The sequence below is a fragment of the Sciurus carolinensis genome, chromosome 12 (assembly GCF_902686445.1).
Source record: "Sciurus carolinensis chromosome 12, mSciCar1.2, whole genome shotgun sequence".
NCBI lineage: Eukaryota > Metazoa > Chordata > Mammalia > Rodentia > Sciuridae > Sciurus > Sciurus carolinensis.
The window spans coordinates 55,931,886-55,945,430 of NC_062224.1; the positions used below are offsets into that span (position 1 = coordinate 55,931,886).

At 37.4% G+C, this 13,545-nt stretch overlaps 2 protein-coding genes across 4 annotated transcripts in view; both read right to left on the bottom strand.

The window, feature by feature from the left end:
- Nucleotides 1-12,776, bottom strand: part of Opn3 (opsin 3) — a 45,173-nt gene extending 32,397 nt beyond the window's left edge. For 2 of the 3 annotated variants that reach the window (XM_047520628.1, XM_047520627.1), the window contains exon 1: nucleotides 12,318-12,776. In XM_047520628.1, the coding sequence (XP_047376584.1) occupies nucleotides 12,318-12,690 (373 nt within the window). In that variant the 5' untranslated portion in view covers nucleotides 12,691-12,776. Of the gene's footprint in view, nucleotides 1-8,407; nucleotides 8,540-12,317 lie in introns of those variants that run through there. The other variant, XM_047520629.1, reaches the window with a different exon arrangement.
- Chml (CHM like Rab escort protein) lies at nucleotides 1,840-8,225 on the bottom strand. Its single transcript, XM_047520624.1, has one exon. It carries the CDS (start codon nucleotides 8,216-8,218, stop codon nucleotides 6,266-6,268), a length of 1,953 nt encoding a protein of 650 aa, XP_047376580.1. The 5' UTR covers nucleotides 8,219-8,225; the 3' UTR covers nucleotides 1,840-6,265.
- Nucleotides 12,777-13,545: the final 769 nt, after the last annotated feature.

Consider the following 13,545-nt stretch of genomic DNA (forward strand, 5'->3'; position numbering starts at 1 on the left):
TACCACATCACACCTCAGTCACATTTGGTTTATGGTGTCAGACTGCCTGCATTTGTAGTCCACTTCTACCACTTACCAGCACAGCATGTGATCTTGGTCAAGTTCTTTATCTTCTAAGTGTGTTTCTCCAACTGCAAAATGGGAATAATAAGAGTACCTACCAACTGGATTGTTATGAGGATTAAATATATATAACAAGAATTTATAGTTAGTACATGGCACATGGTAAGTACTCTGTGTTAGTTACAATCATCACCTTGTATTCCCCAAACTGAACATAGAAATTGGGGCATGGGACTAGGGATTGAACCCAAGGTGTTATGCACTCTTACATATGCAATAATTGACTCTCTTGTGAAGGAGGCAAAATGGAATAGTAGCATTTCAAGTCTTACTAATGGATCTAAATACTAACTAGGAGGGAGTTCAGTCAAGTTACTTTGATTCTTCAGGTCTCATCTGTTAAGTTAGTATAAATACTTGCCCTTTCTTACCTTCTCCAGTTATCCTTGGGCTCAAGTAATAGAAGAAAAGTATTCCTACACATGCTGAAGCAGAGTTGCTGTTACAATATTCATTTTAGTTAAACTCTTTCAGGTGAATCATGTTCTGTTCGATTCACACCTGATAGAAAATTGGAGGAACTGCACCCTCTGCTGTTGAAATGTGAAAACTTTTGGTGGTTGATTAAATGGAAAGGAGCTATGCTAGAAACAATGCCTCTTTATACTGAAGGTACGCATTTAAAAATCTTCAAAGGGAAGCAACTCAAGGTCAATGGGATCATGACTTCCCCCTTGGTCTATCCAGATAAAAGCGAATGAAACTAATCCTTACCAGAGAATTTCTTGGTATTAAAACTTCTTTCATTAAGATTTCTTCACACTTCCTACTCTCCAAACCACCAATGCTTTGGGCTTCTAGACACGGTTTCTTCTACCTTCTCTTTGTTCTTACCCCAAGCAGGACAGAAAGCTTATGACTATCATACTAATTAAATGATTGTTAGCTGAAATAGATTTCAGAAAGTGCTAGGTGACCCGGACTTTAACCTTTAAACCACCTGTTTCCAAGGGTGTAATAAAAGATTTGGGCACCCTTCAAAAGAAATGCCATGCATCTTTTTCTCTTGTGGATTAAGGGAAGGGGAACAGTGGTAGTTACAACTGAAATTCTGATGGGTAGAAAAGGTCTTAAGTACTCATAAAGGTAAAAGGGACCTTAAGCTAAACATTTCAAACAGAATATTTCTCAGGTAGAGAGAATTGACCCTATTCATTTTTATATTTCCGGATCTTAGAATCCAATAGGTGTTTAACCTATGTTGAATTAAATCACCTTGATTTGGATCTCTCAGGGACTGGAAGAAAGTGTCTGCCTGCGTCCTCAGTCCCGAGATCTGTCCTCAATATAGGTCTCCCTGCAGATCCCACTCAGCCAAGGCTCAGCCACTTCTTATGAATCCAGCCCTCTTCTCTCTGCTCTAACACTCCCAAATTATTCTGTTCTTGGATTTGGGGGCATACATTAGTATGCAACGTCTGACTGCTGATGCTCTGGAATGCACTGCTATTATTTCTATTATCATTCCTTAAGGCTGGGCAATTAAGTTATGAAATATACAAAGTCCATTGTGACCAAGAATTCCTTTCCACCAAGACTTATAAAACTTTCTGCCACACATTTCTGCAGATTATCTTTTTCGGCTTTAATATTTATAAATGTATTTTTTTTTTCAAATTAAAGGAGAATTTGAGAAGTTTCCAAGAAATCAGTAATTTTCTCAACAATCCAGTAATCCAATTTACAATTAATCTTTTATTTTTTATTTTACACATCAATATTTTACAGAAAAGAAGAACCCCTTATTAAGCTGTAATTACTTAAATATCTTCTGGTTCTTTTCAACAGATACAAACAATTTTATATGAATATAATCAGTAAATATAATTTATGTTCTAATTAACATTTTTTTGATTCTCAGGTTTTGCATAGACTTTTACATATATCAATATTAATTAATGGCTATATGTTTATGATAGCAACAGTAACACACCAAAACTTATCCATTTCTCAATTAATAGGCTTTTCTTTTAAATTTGTATGAAAGGAAAAAAAAATAATTTTGTATGAAAGGAACTGCTACAGGTAACTTTTTTTCTTTAAAATATTTTCCTAGGCATACATTTGCTACTCAAAGTGATTTAGTATGTTAAAAAAAAAATCAGTTACAGAAGTCTTGTTAGTCTTCTAAAAAGTTTTTAAAAATAATACTAATAGTGCTACTGGTAAGAAGACACACAAATTTAAAAATTTTGTTTAATATAATAGCAAGAGCTAGGTCAAAGACATTTAAATCTCCTTTTTAAATATTTGTTAACTTGACCTTCATTCTAAAAATTTATTTTTACTAATATCTTCTCATTTGTAACATATCCCTTTCTATATCTACCTAGTAAAGAGGACAAAGCCTTAAGGATTTTCATTCACTTTTAAAATATTATTAACCACTTATGTAATGCCAATACCCTTTTTATTCCATCTTTTCTCTATATTTATTATGCATTTCTCATCTTTTTAATTAGTTGATCTACCTTGTCAATATTTCTTATTGCCATGATGTTCCTTGGCACCATTATTGGGATGAAAGTTGCAATATTTTTACTTTTATGCTTAACTTTTTAATTCAACTGGAATAAATTATCTTATCATATGATACGAATCTATGTTCACAATGAAACAGCTAGTCTTTCTACCAATGGTTGTTAAATACTTCTTTCTCAGTGTTTATTAGTATTAGTTAAACCGTCTGCTCAGCACCCAAAGGTATGCTTCAAACACTTGAAGGGCAAAGTTCCCATTTTTTCTCTTAATCTAAAAACATCTTTACCTGTTTACTTGCCTAGATAATTTCTCACTTTCTGTCAAATTATACAAAACATTCAGTAGGAACGTTAAGTGGCATTATAAAAATTTACACACCAATGTCATATATTGGTATTCCTTTGGACAATGATTTCATGTTCACTAACTTAATCCTCACAGTAATTATTATTTCTAACTTATAGGTGATAAACTGCAAGCTAAAAGTGGTTTTCTCAAGATGAGACAACTAATAAGATGTGATGTAAGGACTCCACATGTACAACTTTTCCATTATACCAGGATGTCTCTCATGGGAGTATGCACATATTTTAAATTTAGCTCCTGCAACCTGCTTCTATTTAAGCATTTTTCTTAAATTGTCTCAATATAGTTGCATAACAGTCTTTAAATGGTTCATATATATTAATACCCAAACACCTTTTAAATTGCAGTCACTGTTGGCATCTAGAAATGAAATTTTTAACAATGATATATCCTGCAACTTCCTCAATTAGTCTCTTGTTAGATTTATGTGACAGTATAAGTTTAGATGGTTATAAAGTCATGTAAATAGAAAATAAAATTTGTGGTGTTTTCTTATCTTTCTCGTTTTGTGAATGTCTTTATCACAAGTTTATTCAACCCTATATAAAGAAAATGGTGCCAACATAGTTTAATTTCAAACTGAGAAATGTTTCCCCAATATGAATATTAGTTCTTAAAGTAATTATCACTCTAAGAAAAGGATTTGAAATCATTAACAAGGATAATTAAATCAAAGATGAATGTTAAATCTTTAAAAAGTTAAGACTAACTTTGGCTGTAGCTAACGCTTTGGATTTTTGCCATTTTATTCTACTTATGTTGATGTAATGGCTGCTCTACTGAACATCAGCCTAATAATTCTGATTCAAAATAAACAATTGTTTTTTGTTGATGTATTATTTACTAATATTTTTCTTTTCATTTTGCATTTGCTAAGAATGAGACCCTTTTAAGTATGTTTGACTTTTAGTATTGAAGCCATAGGTACCTCAAAATGGAACTAATGGTATATCATCTTTCATGATACATAAAATTATTTTTCCTTAAACATTTGAAAAGTTAATCAATAACTTCACTGGGGTCAAATCCTAGTTTGTCAGAAAATTATACTAGATTATAATATTCTATATTTTTAAATATCTTTTACTGTTTACAACTTGTTTCATTTCAAACTTGCTATTTTGTATTAAGAAAGTAATATGTTTTTTGTTAATTTTTTAAAACAATCCTTATTGTGGCCTAATATAATGCTTTTTATTATTTCTATTATATTTGGTGATACCATCTTTTGCAACTTTTCACTGTTCTTTTCTTGATTTCTTATGAATAACCTGTGATACTTAAAAACTTTAGTAAGTCTGAATTACTTTCACTTCCATTTTGTTATAATTTTATTTATTTTAATTACTATTTTGTAGCAATCAGGCATTTTGATATTTAAACTTTATGATCTACCTACTAATACCACTTTACTATATTTTAAAAGTCAATATTAATACCAATCCGTGACTTTTATACTTCCAGTATGCTGTCAATTACTTAAATCCATCTTGTCTCATATTCCTTACATACAGAAGAGTAATGAAGGACTGAATTAGAAAATATTTTGGTTTAACATTTTTTATAACACAAACTTCAGACCAAAAGATGTTACCAAAGAGCATTATTTTGTTAAAACTTGGTCAAATTCTGCTTCAATTAGATTCATAGCTCTAAAACATTTATTTTAATTAATCTTATTCACATTTCTGATTTAACAATAAGCTGCAAGACCAGGATCTATTTTTCTTCCCCAGCAACAGATTTGCACCCTTTCTTTCTCATACTGCACTTGTACTCTTCTAGCAATTAAGGCAGGTGGAAAGATTAGGGGTTTTGGAATCATGAAAAAAATGGGTTCCAATACTGGCTCCCACATAGCAGACTGAGAAAATGATTAATAATTGAGTCTCCATTCCTCTTTGAAAGAGTATGCAATAGAATCTGCCTTATATTGTTGAGAACCTGTGCAAAAGCACAGTATTACACATGCCTAGCACATAGTATATGCTATTTGAGAGCAAACATTGTTATGAAATGGTTTGGGTTTCTTTGGATCATTCCAAAGAGATCATTCTCTGCCTGAGGAATGGAAATGGAACTAAGCGTGGAAATTCACCTTCTCTGACAGTTCCCTAAGTTTTCACCTTAAGAAATTGGAGTAAACCAATTTTTTGGCTTCTGGTGGTTCTAGGAGGAAAAACAAAAGGTTTTTATTCTCCAGATGCAGCCAAGAGGCAGAAGTGCTTATGCAGACTGTTACCTCACTATTTATGGATGGGACACAACCATAGGGGCAGTTAGTCCTACTTTGACTCTATATATTTGTCACTGCTTGTATTTAAAGTGACAGAGTCAGCAAGGCAGTATGTTTCATCCTGAGAAAACTGGGATGAGAAAATCTATTTTAACAGAGGATTTTAAAATCATCTGTAATCCCAGGTGAAAAGTTTCTCACTCAGCTTCTCCTCAGGATATGTTTTTGGAATTTTGGAAGTCATCCTGAAGTATGTTTTCCTGGGGTCACATATTTTTTATTTTGGCCTGAGTTACTTGTTGGAAGGTCTTCTTAGATGTCAAAGCAAGACTCTACAGATTCTTTTTTTTTTAAATGACTCTAACTTTACTTTTAATTTCTTTGGAATGTACCTCCCACAAATGAGTTCTTCAACTACAAACTCTCTTTATGTAAAGTAGAAGGCTATGATGATTTCATTGCCTCATGGGTTATAAGAATCAAGTAGATAAAGTCACCTGCAAAATGTATTATTAACAGTAGACTTAACAATTAGAAACAATTGTATTTTATCATATTGGTATTTGTACTGGTTGCTATTCCTACTACCAAGTCTACATGTTTACATTATTTACAAAAGACTTACATAATTTACTACTTGTGTATGTTTCACTATTCAAGCAGAGGTGGTAGCAGTTTTCGTAGCTACAAGAGTAACTAGAGTGTTTCCTAAATGATATTAATTGTTCTGTAGACAAAGAAAATTTGAAGATCAGTATTAGGCACAATATCACCTTTCTTTAAGTGAAGCTGCTAATATGGAACCCTCACATAATGCTAATATTAAAATAAAGCTAATCCTTTTTTGAGATTCTGGATCATGGAGCTGATTCTGAAACAAAAAAAAAAGTTCAGTGACCAATAAATCAGTTACTGATAGGTTCACAAAGACACCCAGTGCCAAATGTCTCAAATCATTTTAAAGACAACAACTGCATACTATTCTTTTATGTGGGAAGTTGTCCTTTAAATACGAATATGTTGATTCTAGGATGAAGAGCATTTCGAGTTTGTTCATTTCTAATTCTGAAGATGCTTCCCTGGGTTTTCCAAGTTTTGGCTTTCCTCAGAGGATTCAAGCTTGGCCATTATGATGTTGTTGGTTCCAGGGGCTTCTGGTTGCTTATCATCACCATCAAAGATAATGTCTTCTGGATTTGGAGGAGGAGGACAGAATTCTTCACCTGGGTAGATCTCCTGGAACAGTGTTTCTGCTTGTTTGACCGCATGCTCATTTCCCAGTCCACAGTCAGGCCCAGAGCAGACATAAACATTTGAAGGTAAACCATCATAGGAACTTCTGCTGATTCCTGAGGAATCTCTCATATTAAAATATAGAGCCCACAAAAGTCTTGGCTTTCTAAGTTCTTCTTTTTCTGCCTCTGTTTCAGTAAAAGGAGTAAATAATGTCTTCACCACTGATTCTAAGTCTTCTCTTGCCGTTTTTGAAGATGCACAGGTCAGATGTACTAGATAGGTGTCTTTCATGCATGTCATGGTTGACGAACATAATTCCGTGACCCGAACAGAACAGGTTCCTGATTCTAGTGGAGGCACTACCAAAATGGAAATCTGTTGATCTGACTCTGTCTTTAGTATAGACTGATCTGTAATGAGTACTGCCCTTGAGATCTGTTTATACTGTACATTTGAGCATGTTTCCTGAGAAAGGTAACTATCCTCCACAATAAAATATTTAGCATTTATCCTTTGACCAAAGTGATCTATAATTGCTTTACATCTTCCAGATTCTCTGTCAACTACAAGGCATTGTACTTTATGGCGAAGACAATAGATTCCACCAAAAACAGCACACATCCTGCAAAAACACTGGGGAATTTCTCCTTGGCCATACAAGGGAAATAAAAACGGAGTGTTGCCAAACCGTCCAAGACACTGAAGGAAGTTTTTTGTTGCTTTAAGGCCATCTAATGTGGTACATGATGATTCTGATGTCATTGCAATTGAGTGTAGTATAAAGTGTTGGAGGTTGGGGGTCAACTTTTTAGTTTTTAAGTACTCTGAAAATGAACATTCCTTGAAATCTTGGTATTCATCAGGTTGTTGTTCATAGTCTAAACAGAAGGTAAGAAATTTCATTAGCATCCTTTTTTCAACCATAGTGAGTTCTTTGCTATTAAAGACATCTGCTCTGGAGCAAGGCACCTGTTCTACCTTTCCTTCCCGAAATGCAAGAATCCTAGTAACATTTTTAAATTCTGCATAACGACTAACATTTGATTTGATTAAAAGGTCAATCAGTGATCCTTGGGAATATAGCAACTTTGATACCAAATCAATATTAAATCTTCTGCCTTCTTCAACAATTCGAGGGTAAGTAATCCTATTTTTCTTTGACTCATCAATGTTGTCTTCTACTGTAGGTTTGTTTTCACCTTTACTCCCACCTGAAACTGTGTGTATACAATTTTTATCTTTCTCTAATGATTCCTTTACATCAGTTACTTCTAAAGAAATGTCTTTATCACTTTTTGGGGTATGTTTGGAAGATATTTCATAGCTAGTGAAGTATGATGAGTTACTTTCTTTGGGCAAGTATGCTGAACTCAGAGGTTCCATGACGGTACTAGATGCCACTGAGGAGGTATTTTTCTGTGGAGCACCAATCTCTTGAACATTGTCCTCTTTATCTTGACTGGCATAGCAAAAAACTTCTATGTGTTGAATAGTTTCATCCTTCTTGCAAAAAGTGATGGGTTCCTCTGTTTCATGAATTAAGTGTTGCCATGCAGCAACACTTTCTTCCTCAGTATCTCTATTCTGCTGATACTCCTGCAACCAGGATAGCAATCCTGAAAAACTAAAACTAGCCCAATTCCCTCCATAGTAACTTCTTGAATCAATATGTAGAACCCTCTGTCCACTTCTTGAGCATGCAGCAGCAAGGATAGATTCAGGCAGACCTGTCCCTATTATAACCACATCAAACTCTGTGGGGAGTGTGTCTGCCATCCTAGGAGGTAAAGTGTCTTGTGACAGCTGCTGATGAAGGAAATGTGTATGAATCTAGGCTGAGGTATGCTTATGCGTAATAAAATCTCTCCTTGTAATGTTCCGGTTCATCCCAGAAGCATTGGGTTTGCAGGTCCTTAGGTGCTTAACTGTTTCCCTTTTTAAATGTATTTTTTATAAGTCAGTAGCATAAAACCATGACAAAGTACATTTAATCACATCTGAGAATATTAAAACGGACGTGTGCTTTTCATTTCTGCATTTCGGCTTAGCAGTAAATGTTAAATGCATCACATATGCATTTGTGACTGGAACTCTTCTCTGAAAGGAGAAAATTCAAGAAAGAATACAACTGTAAACAATATAAGAGAAGTAATTTCATGCAACAGCAATTATAATCCACTGGAGCCTGACTTGTTATCTGGAACAAACCTCTATTAAAGCAAGTCATTAAATGCTTTCTCACATATTTTCTACTTTCTTGAAAATGAACAATAGAGGCATATCCCCCCCCCAAATAACCAAAATAATAATGAATGGAAACAATGGCCCACAAAAACAAAAAAGAATTAACATAATGCAATTTTGGCTTTTAAGAAATTATTTGAATAAAACTATGCACAGCTGTGAGCTCAGACTAAATGAAATATGTGGTTGTACTGTGTTTATGGAAACAGATCAGGTTCTACACACATACTGTCACTATTAGGAATATTTCTGTGGCCCAGTCTATGGATGATTTAGAATAGAAGACCTTTTCTTGCCCCAAGCACCCTTAGGATCTTGTGATAGCAACATGCAACTATTTTGACTGAGTTAACCAGTCAGATTATTACATAAGAAGGAATTCAATAAGACAACTGGCATTTAAAATACTTAGGTACATAAAAGAACAGGTTGGCTGAAGGAAAAAATGTACATATAATAAGTCTTTATATGAATGTATATGTGCATGTATGCATAAGTTAAAAAATTCCTGGTTTCAGATATTAAAATATCTCAACATAAGTAACACCTATTTCTAATATTTGAATAAGGTGACGGTTTGCATTTTGTCAGACTCTGTAACCCTGAATCTCTGTATCCCAAGAAAAAAGGTCTTTCTAAACATCCTCTGCTGAGGATATCAAAATATGTTATTATTTTTATTTTTGAAGGTGTGGTGCAGAAGTCTCCCGTTAACTTCCAGTATGATGCTGGATACATTTCACTTGTAGAACATCTGTGTGATGCTAGATGTGACCAGAAGTGACACAGTCAACGGCCTAAAGGCATACTTACCTGGAAGTCTTCAGGATAAAGACATACATCCTACAGTGCTATCTTTTCTATCCATCCTGGTACAGTAGCAGTGAGAATTCTTTGACCTTTAATTTTACTGCCATTAATTCTACTGAAATCTAGACTGGTACAAGTGGGACCTGCCAAGGCTAGGACAACCGATTATTATGGATAATGGTTAAAAAAAATTTAAAAAGTCATTCAATCAGAACTTAGGTTAAATTGACTAGGTTACTAACCCACTGATCATTTTAACGGAAATAGTGATCCTGACTGTCCTATCTAGTCAAAAGCTTCTGCCTCAAGAATATCAGATTTCACTTATGTTCGGAATTCTCTGAGAAGGCAGGATCAGACAGAATATAGCAGTTACCTGATCTACCTGATCTATGCATACACACACACACACACACACACAAACACACACCTAATTTACTGATTTACTTTAGTAAAATATACTGATTTACTTATTTGGTCTTCTAGAAGGTTGTGAAGAGGAAGACAGAACCTATGAGGGTACTGAAGAATCATAATCACTGTATGTGCTTACTCTTGGCTTAGAAGGGAAAAGGGCTGAGGGCAGGAGATGAGGATATACAACATAAGCACCAATACCAGGCACCTTCTCAGCTACAGATATCAAAGGAATCCTCAAAATACAAAGCAAGGGGGATGACCTTAAAGAATATTAAGCTCAATTACTCCATAATAAAAATGAGAAAACTGATGGCAGGGGAGACTTAAGAAAGTCCACAGAATGAATCAGTCACAGGATCAAAAGCAGGACCCACCCTTGTGCCATCAGGCCAGTGGACTTTCCACTGGATGGGAATATCTCTGCCAACCCTAAGGAATAAGCAGCTACTTCTGGCATTTTAAAATTCCCTTTCCCTTCAAAACTTCACGGTTGGTTAGTTCTTGCTCAGGTTAATGGCAAGAGAAGCACACTTCATGCAAAGAAATTCTTAATCTTTACTAAGAACTTTTTAAACCCCACAGTAATCTCACTCTTGACTTGTTTCCAGGATTTAACCAAGTCCTGTGATTCTCTAATTCCAGAGTGTCTACCTCTAATTCTAAAATGGAGATAACCTCATGGTTGAGAGCACTAACTAAACACCTTGAGAAATAGAGCAGCCATCAGGTAAAATATTATGTGGTGAACATTTCTAGCATTTTAGAAAAATCACTTCTGATGGGGATGGGACCTGAGCAGAGATGGTGAAAGAGAAAAAAGAGAGATACAGAGTGTGGGGGCCAGCAGAGGAAATGGGTGAGGAAGCACAAATTTTTAAAAAACCTCAATACATCCTTGTTTTCAAAGTCCTTGGTGCACAATTTCCCAGGACGGAAAAGGCACTTCATGAAAATAAGAATTTTCATGTGTGTGAACCAACACCTGTTGCTCACCTTGGGGAGCATTACTGATATTTTAAGCTCAGGTTTGAACCACCTTCTTTAAAACTTAGCCCAGCCTACAAAACTACCCCATAGATATCTTTAATTAACATAAAGAGTGTAATCACAGAGTCATCTGTATCGCCACCTATATACATTTACAGTCACGAAGTTTCAAATTTTTGTATTAAAGAAATTCTCAGATTAATCCTTATTGGACAGGAAGAGAATGTTAAAATCATTGAGTCAATCAAATAAATGAAATCATGACTTCTCTGACATTTAGTTTCCTTTGAAATATCAAGAAAATGAACAATGAAAAATAACATAATATTTGGATTTGCCACTGTATAGGAGGTTGGTGAATAAGAAAATATTTGTAATAATGCTACAAAGAATTTGTTCTCTAATTATCTGCCAAGATAATAGGAGTAATAAATCACCAATGGATTTCAGGACTTAGAAAAGGAACTTGAAGACCTCAAAATACAACTATTTCAACTCTTTGTACAAATGAAATTCCTGGAACACACAAAGTAACTTCTTTCTCATGCTTAGAATATGTCTTGAATCATATACTGAGGTTGGTTATCCTTCAAAAAGTCATCTCAGTGAGCCTTAAAATCTTCCATAAGGATTAACAGTATTGTACAAATAAATCTTCAAACAATTGTCAAGTTTCACTTTCATGAAATCTGTTAGCTACATGGTTAATTATTTGTTCACCTGTGTTGGGATTCTGAGTCTTTGATTTTGGTGTGATGGAACCTATAAGGAGGAAAACACAATAAAAAATACCTAATGCCAGTTTGCATCTTGAGAACCTGAATGAAACTTTCTCATTCCTTAGGAAACAAAGGTTTACAACTGCTAATGAGTAAAAAAATAATACACGGTGCTACAATTTTGGGTTTCTACTTCTCATTTTAGGAAACAAATAATGTGGGAATTAAATGTCTTCTCCGTTCCTCCAACTTTCACGAGATAATTTTTTTTTCTCTTGGATCTCTTGATTCTACAGGCCCTTATTTCTTTCCTCAAAATGTAAAGGTTGTGGTGAAATAAATGCCCTGTTGAGTTTTTATCAAGAGGTGAAAACAGAGATCTGAGTTGGAAAGATGAGCTTGCCTGTTGCCGGAGAGTTTACGGAAGGGCTGGAGCCTGAAAGGGGAGCTAGGGATGAAAACCAGTGGCTTTAGGGTCAGCGTGCGGGGAGATGTGGGTCACCGGAGCGAAGTCGCGGTAGCGCGGGCGGAGGAGACTAGGGAAGGTGGCAGACGCGCCATGCACTGGGGGTCGCGGGCGGCTAGGGGCGCTGCAGCGGGTCGGAGCGAGGTAAGCCAAGCAGGAGGGAAGTGGCAGTGCAGGGAGTGGGGAGTTCGCTGAGGCGAGGATGCTTGCTCCTCGCGGTCCAACTCACCGAAGAGGCTGCTGCTGAACCCGTCCCACACGCAGCCCACGGTGTCCCACACCCAGCGGTTCCTTAGGCAGGACACGAAGGTAAAGGTGACCCCGAAGAGGGACATCAGCAGGTCCCCAAGGCTAATGTTGACCAGGAAGAGGTGAGTGGGTGTACGGAGCCGCTGGAACTTGTAGTAGAGGACAAGCACTAGCAGGTTGCTGCCGGCACCCAGCAGCCCGACCGAGCCGAGCAGGAGAGCCAGGCGCTCGTAGGTGTCGGGGCTGAAGAGCGGTGCGGGGCTCAGCGTCCCCTCTGGCGCCGACCCTTCGGCGCCCGCAGGCCCGTCGCCCTCCCAGGAGCCCTGACTACCGCTGCGGTTTCCCGAGTACATGGCCCGGCGCCGGCGCGCTCCACGGTCGGAGGCGCTCAGCGTCCGGGTGGGGCAGGCACGCTGCAGTCTGCTTTGGCCATTGTGCCCAAGGCTGCGCCGAGCGCGCGCTAGGAACGCCCTTCCCGCCCCTTCCGCCCGGCGCCCCTCCTAGCCCCGCCCCCACAAGCGCGCCCCGCCCCTGGCGCGCACTCGTAGTCTCGCCCTCCTGCGGCGCGTCCTCGTAGTCCCGCCTCTACTCTCTGGTCCCACCCTTCACTTCTGCCCCCGCGTGGACGCGCATGGTAGGTGAGTCTGAAGGGTAGGAACACAGGGAGGCAAATCAGCCTCATTCAGTGGTTCTTCACACCATCTCCTCGCTCGCATCCAGCTTAAAAACATCCTGGCCTCTCACCCATTCTCTCACACACTTAGGCATTCCATTCATTCATAAATATTTATGAGCGCCTGCATCTATCCGGTGCGAACAAGAGGGATGGATGAAGTACAGCCACCCTAGGCTGCTCCCCCCATCACCCTCCCCCCCCCCACACACTTAATGAAAGCAAAAGAAAACAAAATGTTTAAAAGCTTGGGATTCAGTACGAGCCAAACAATCTTACAAACAGGGAAACTGAGGAAGAAAAACCATTAAACTGATAAATTGGCAAACTTAACTGCCTGAGTGCTGGAGGGCATGTTCAAGGACTTTATCCCTCGCTGTAAAGGCGAGGGATAGAAGCCTGCCACCCTCAGAGAGGATCGGGATATAGAAGGAAATGGCATTAAAGTGAGACTGAGCTTAAGCCCCAGGCTGGACCCCAAGACCTTTCTGTCATGATCTAAGATGGGGTACCCAGACCTGCTGAAGCCCTACAG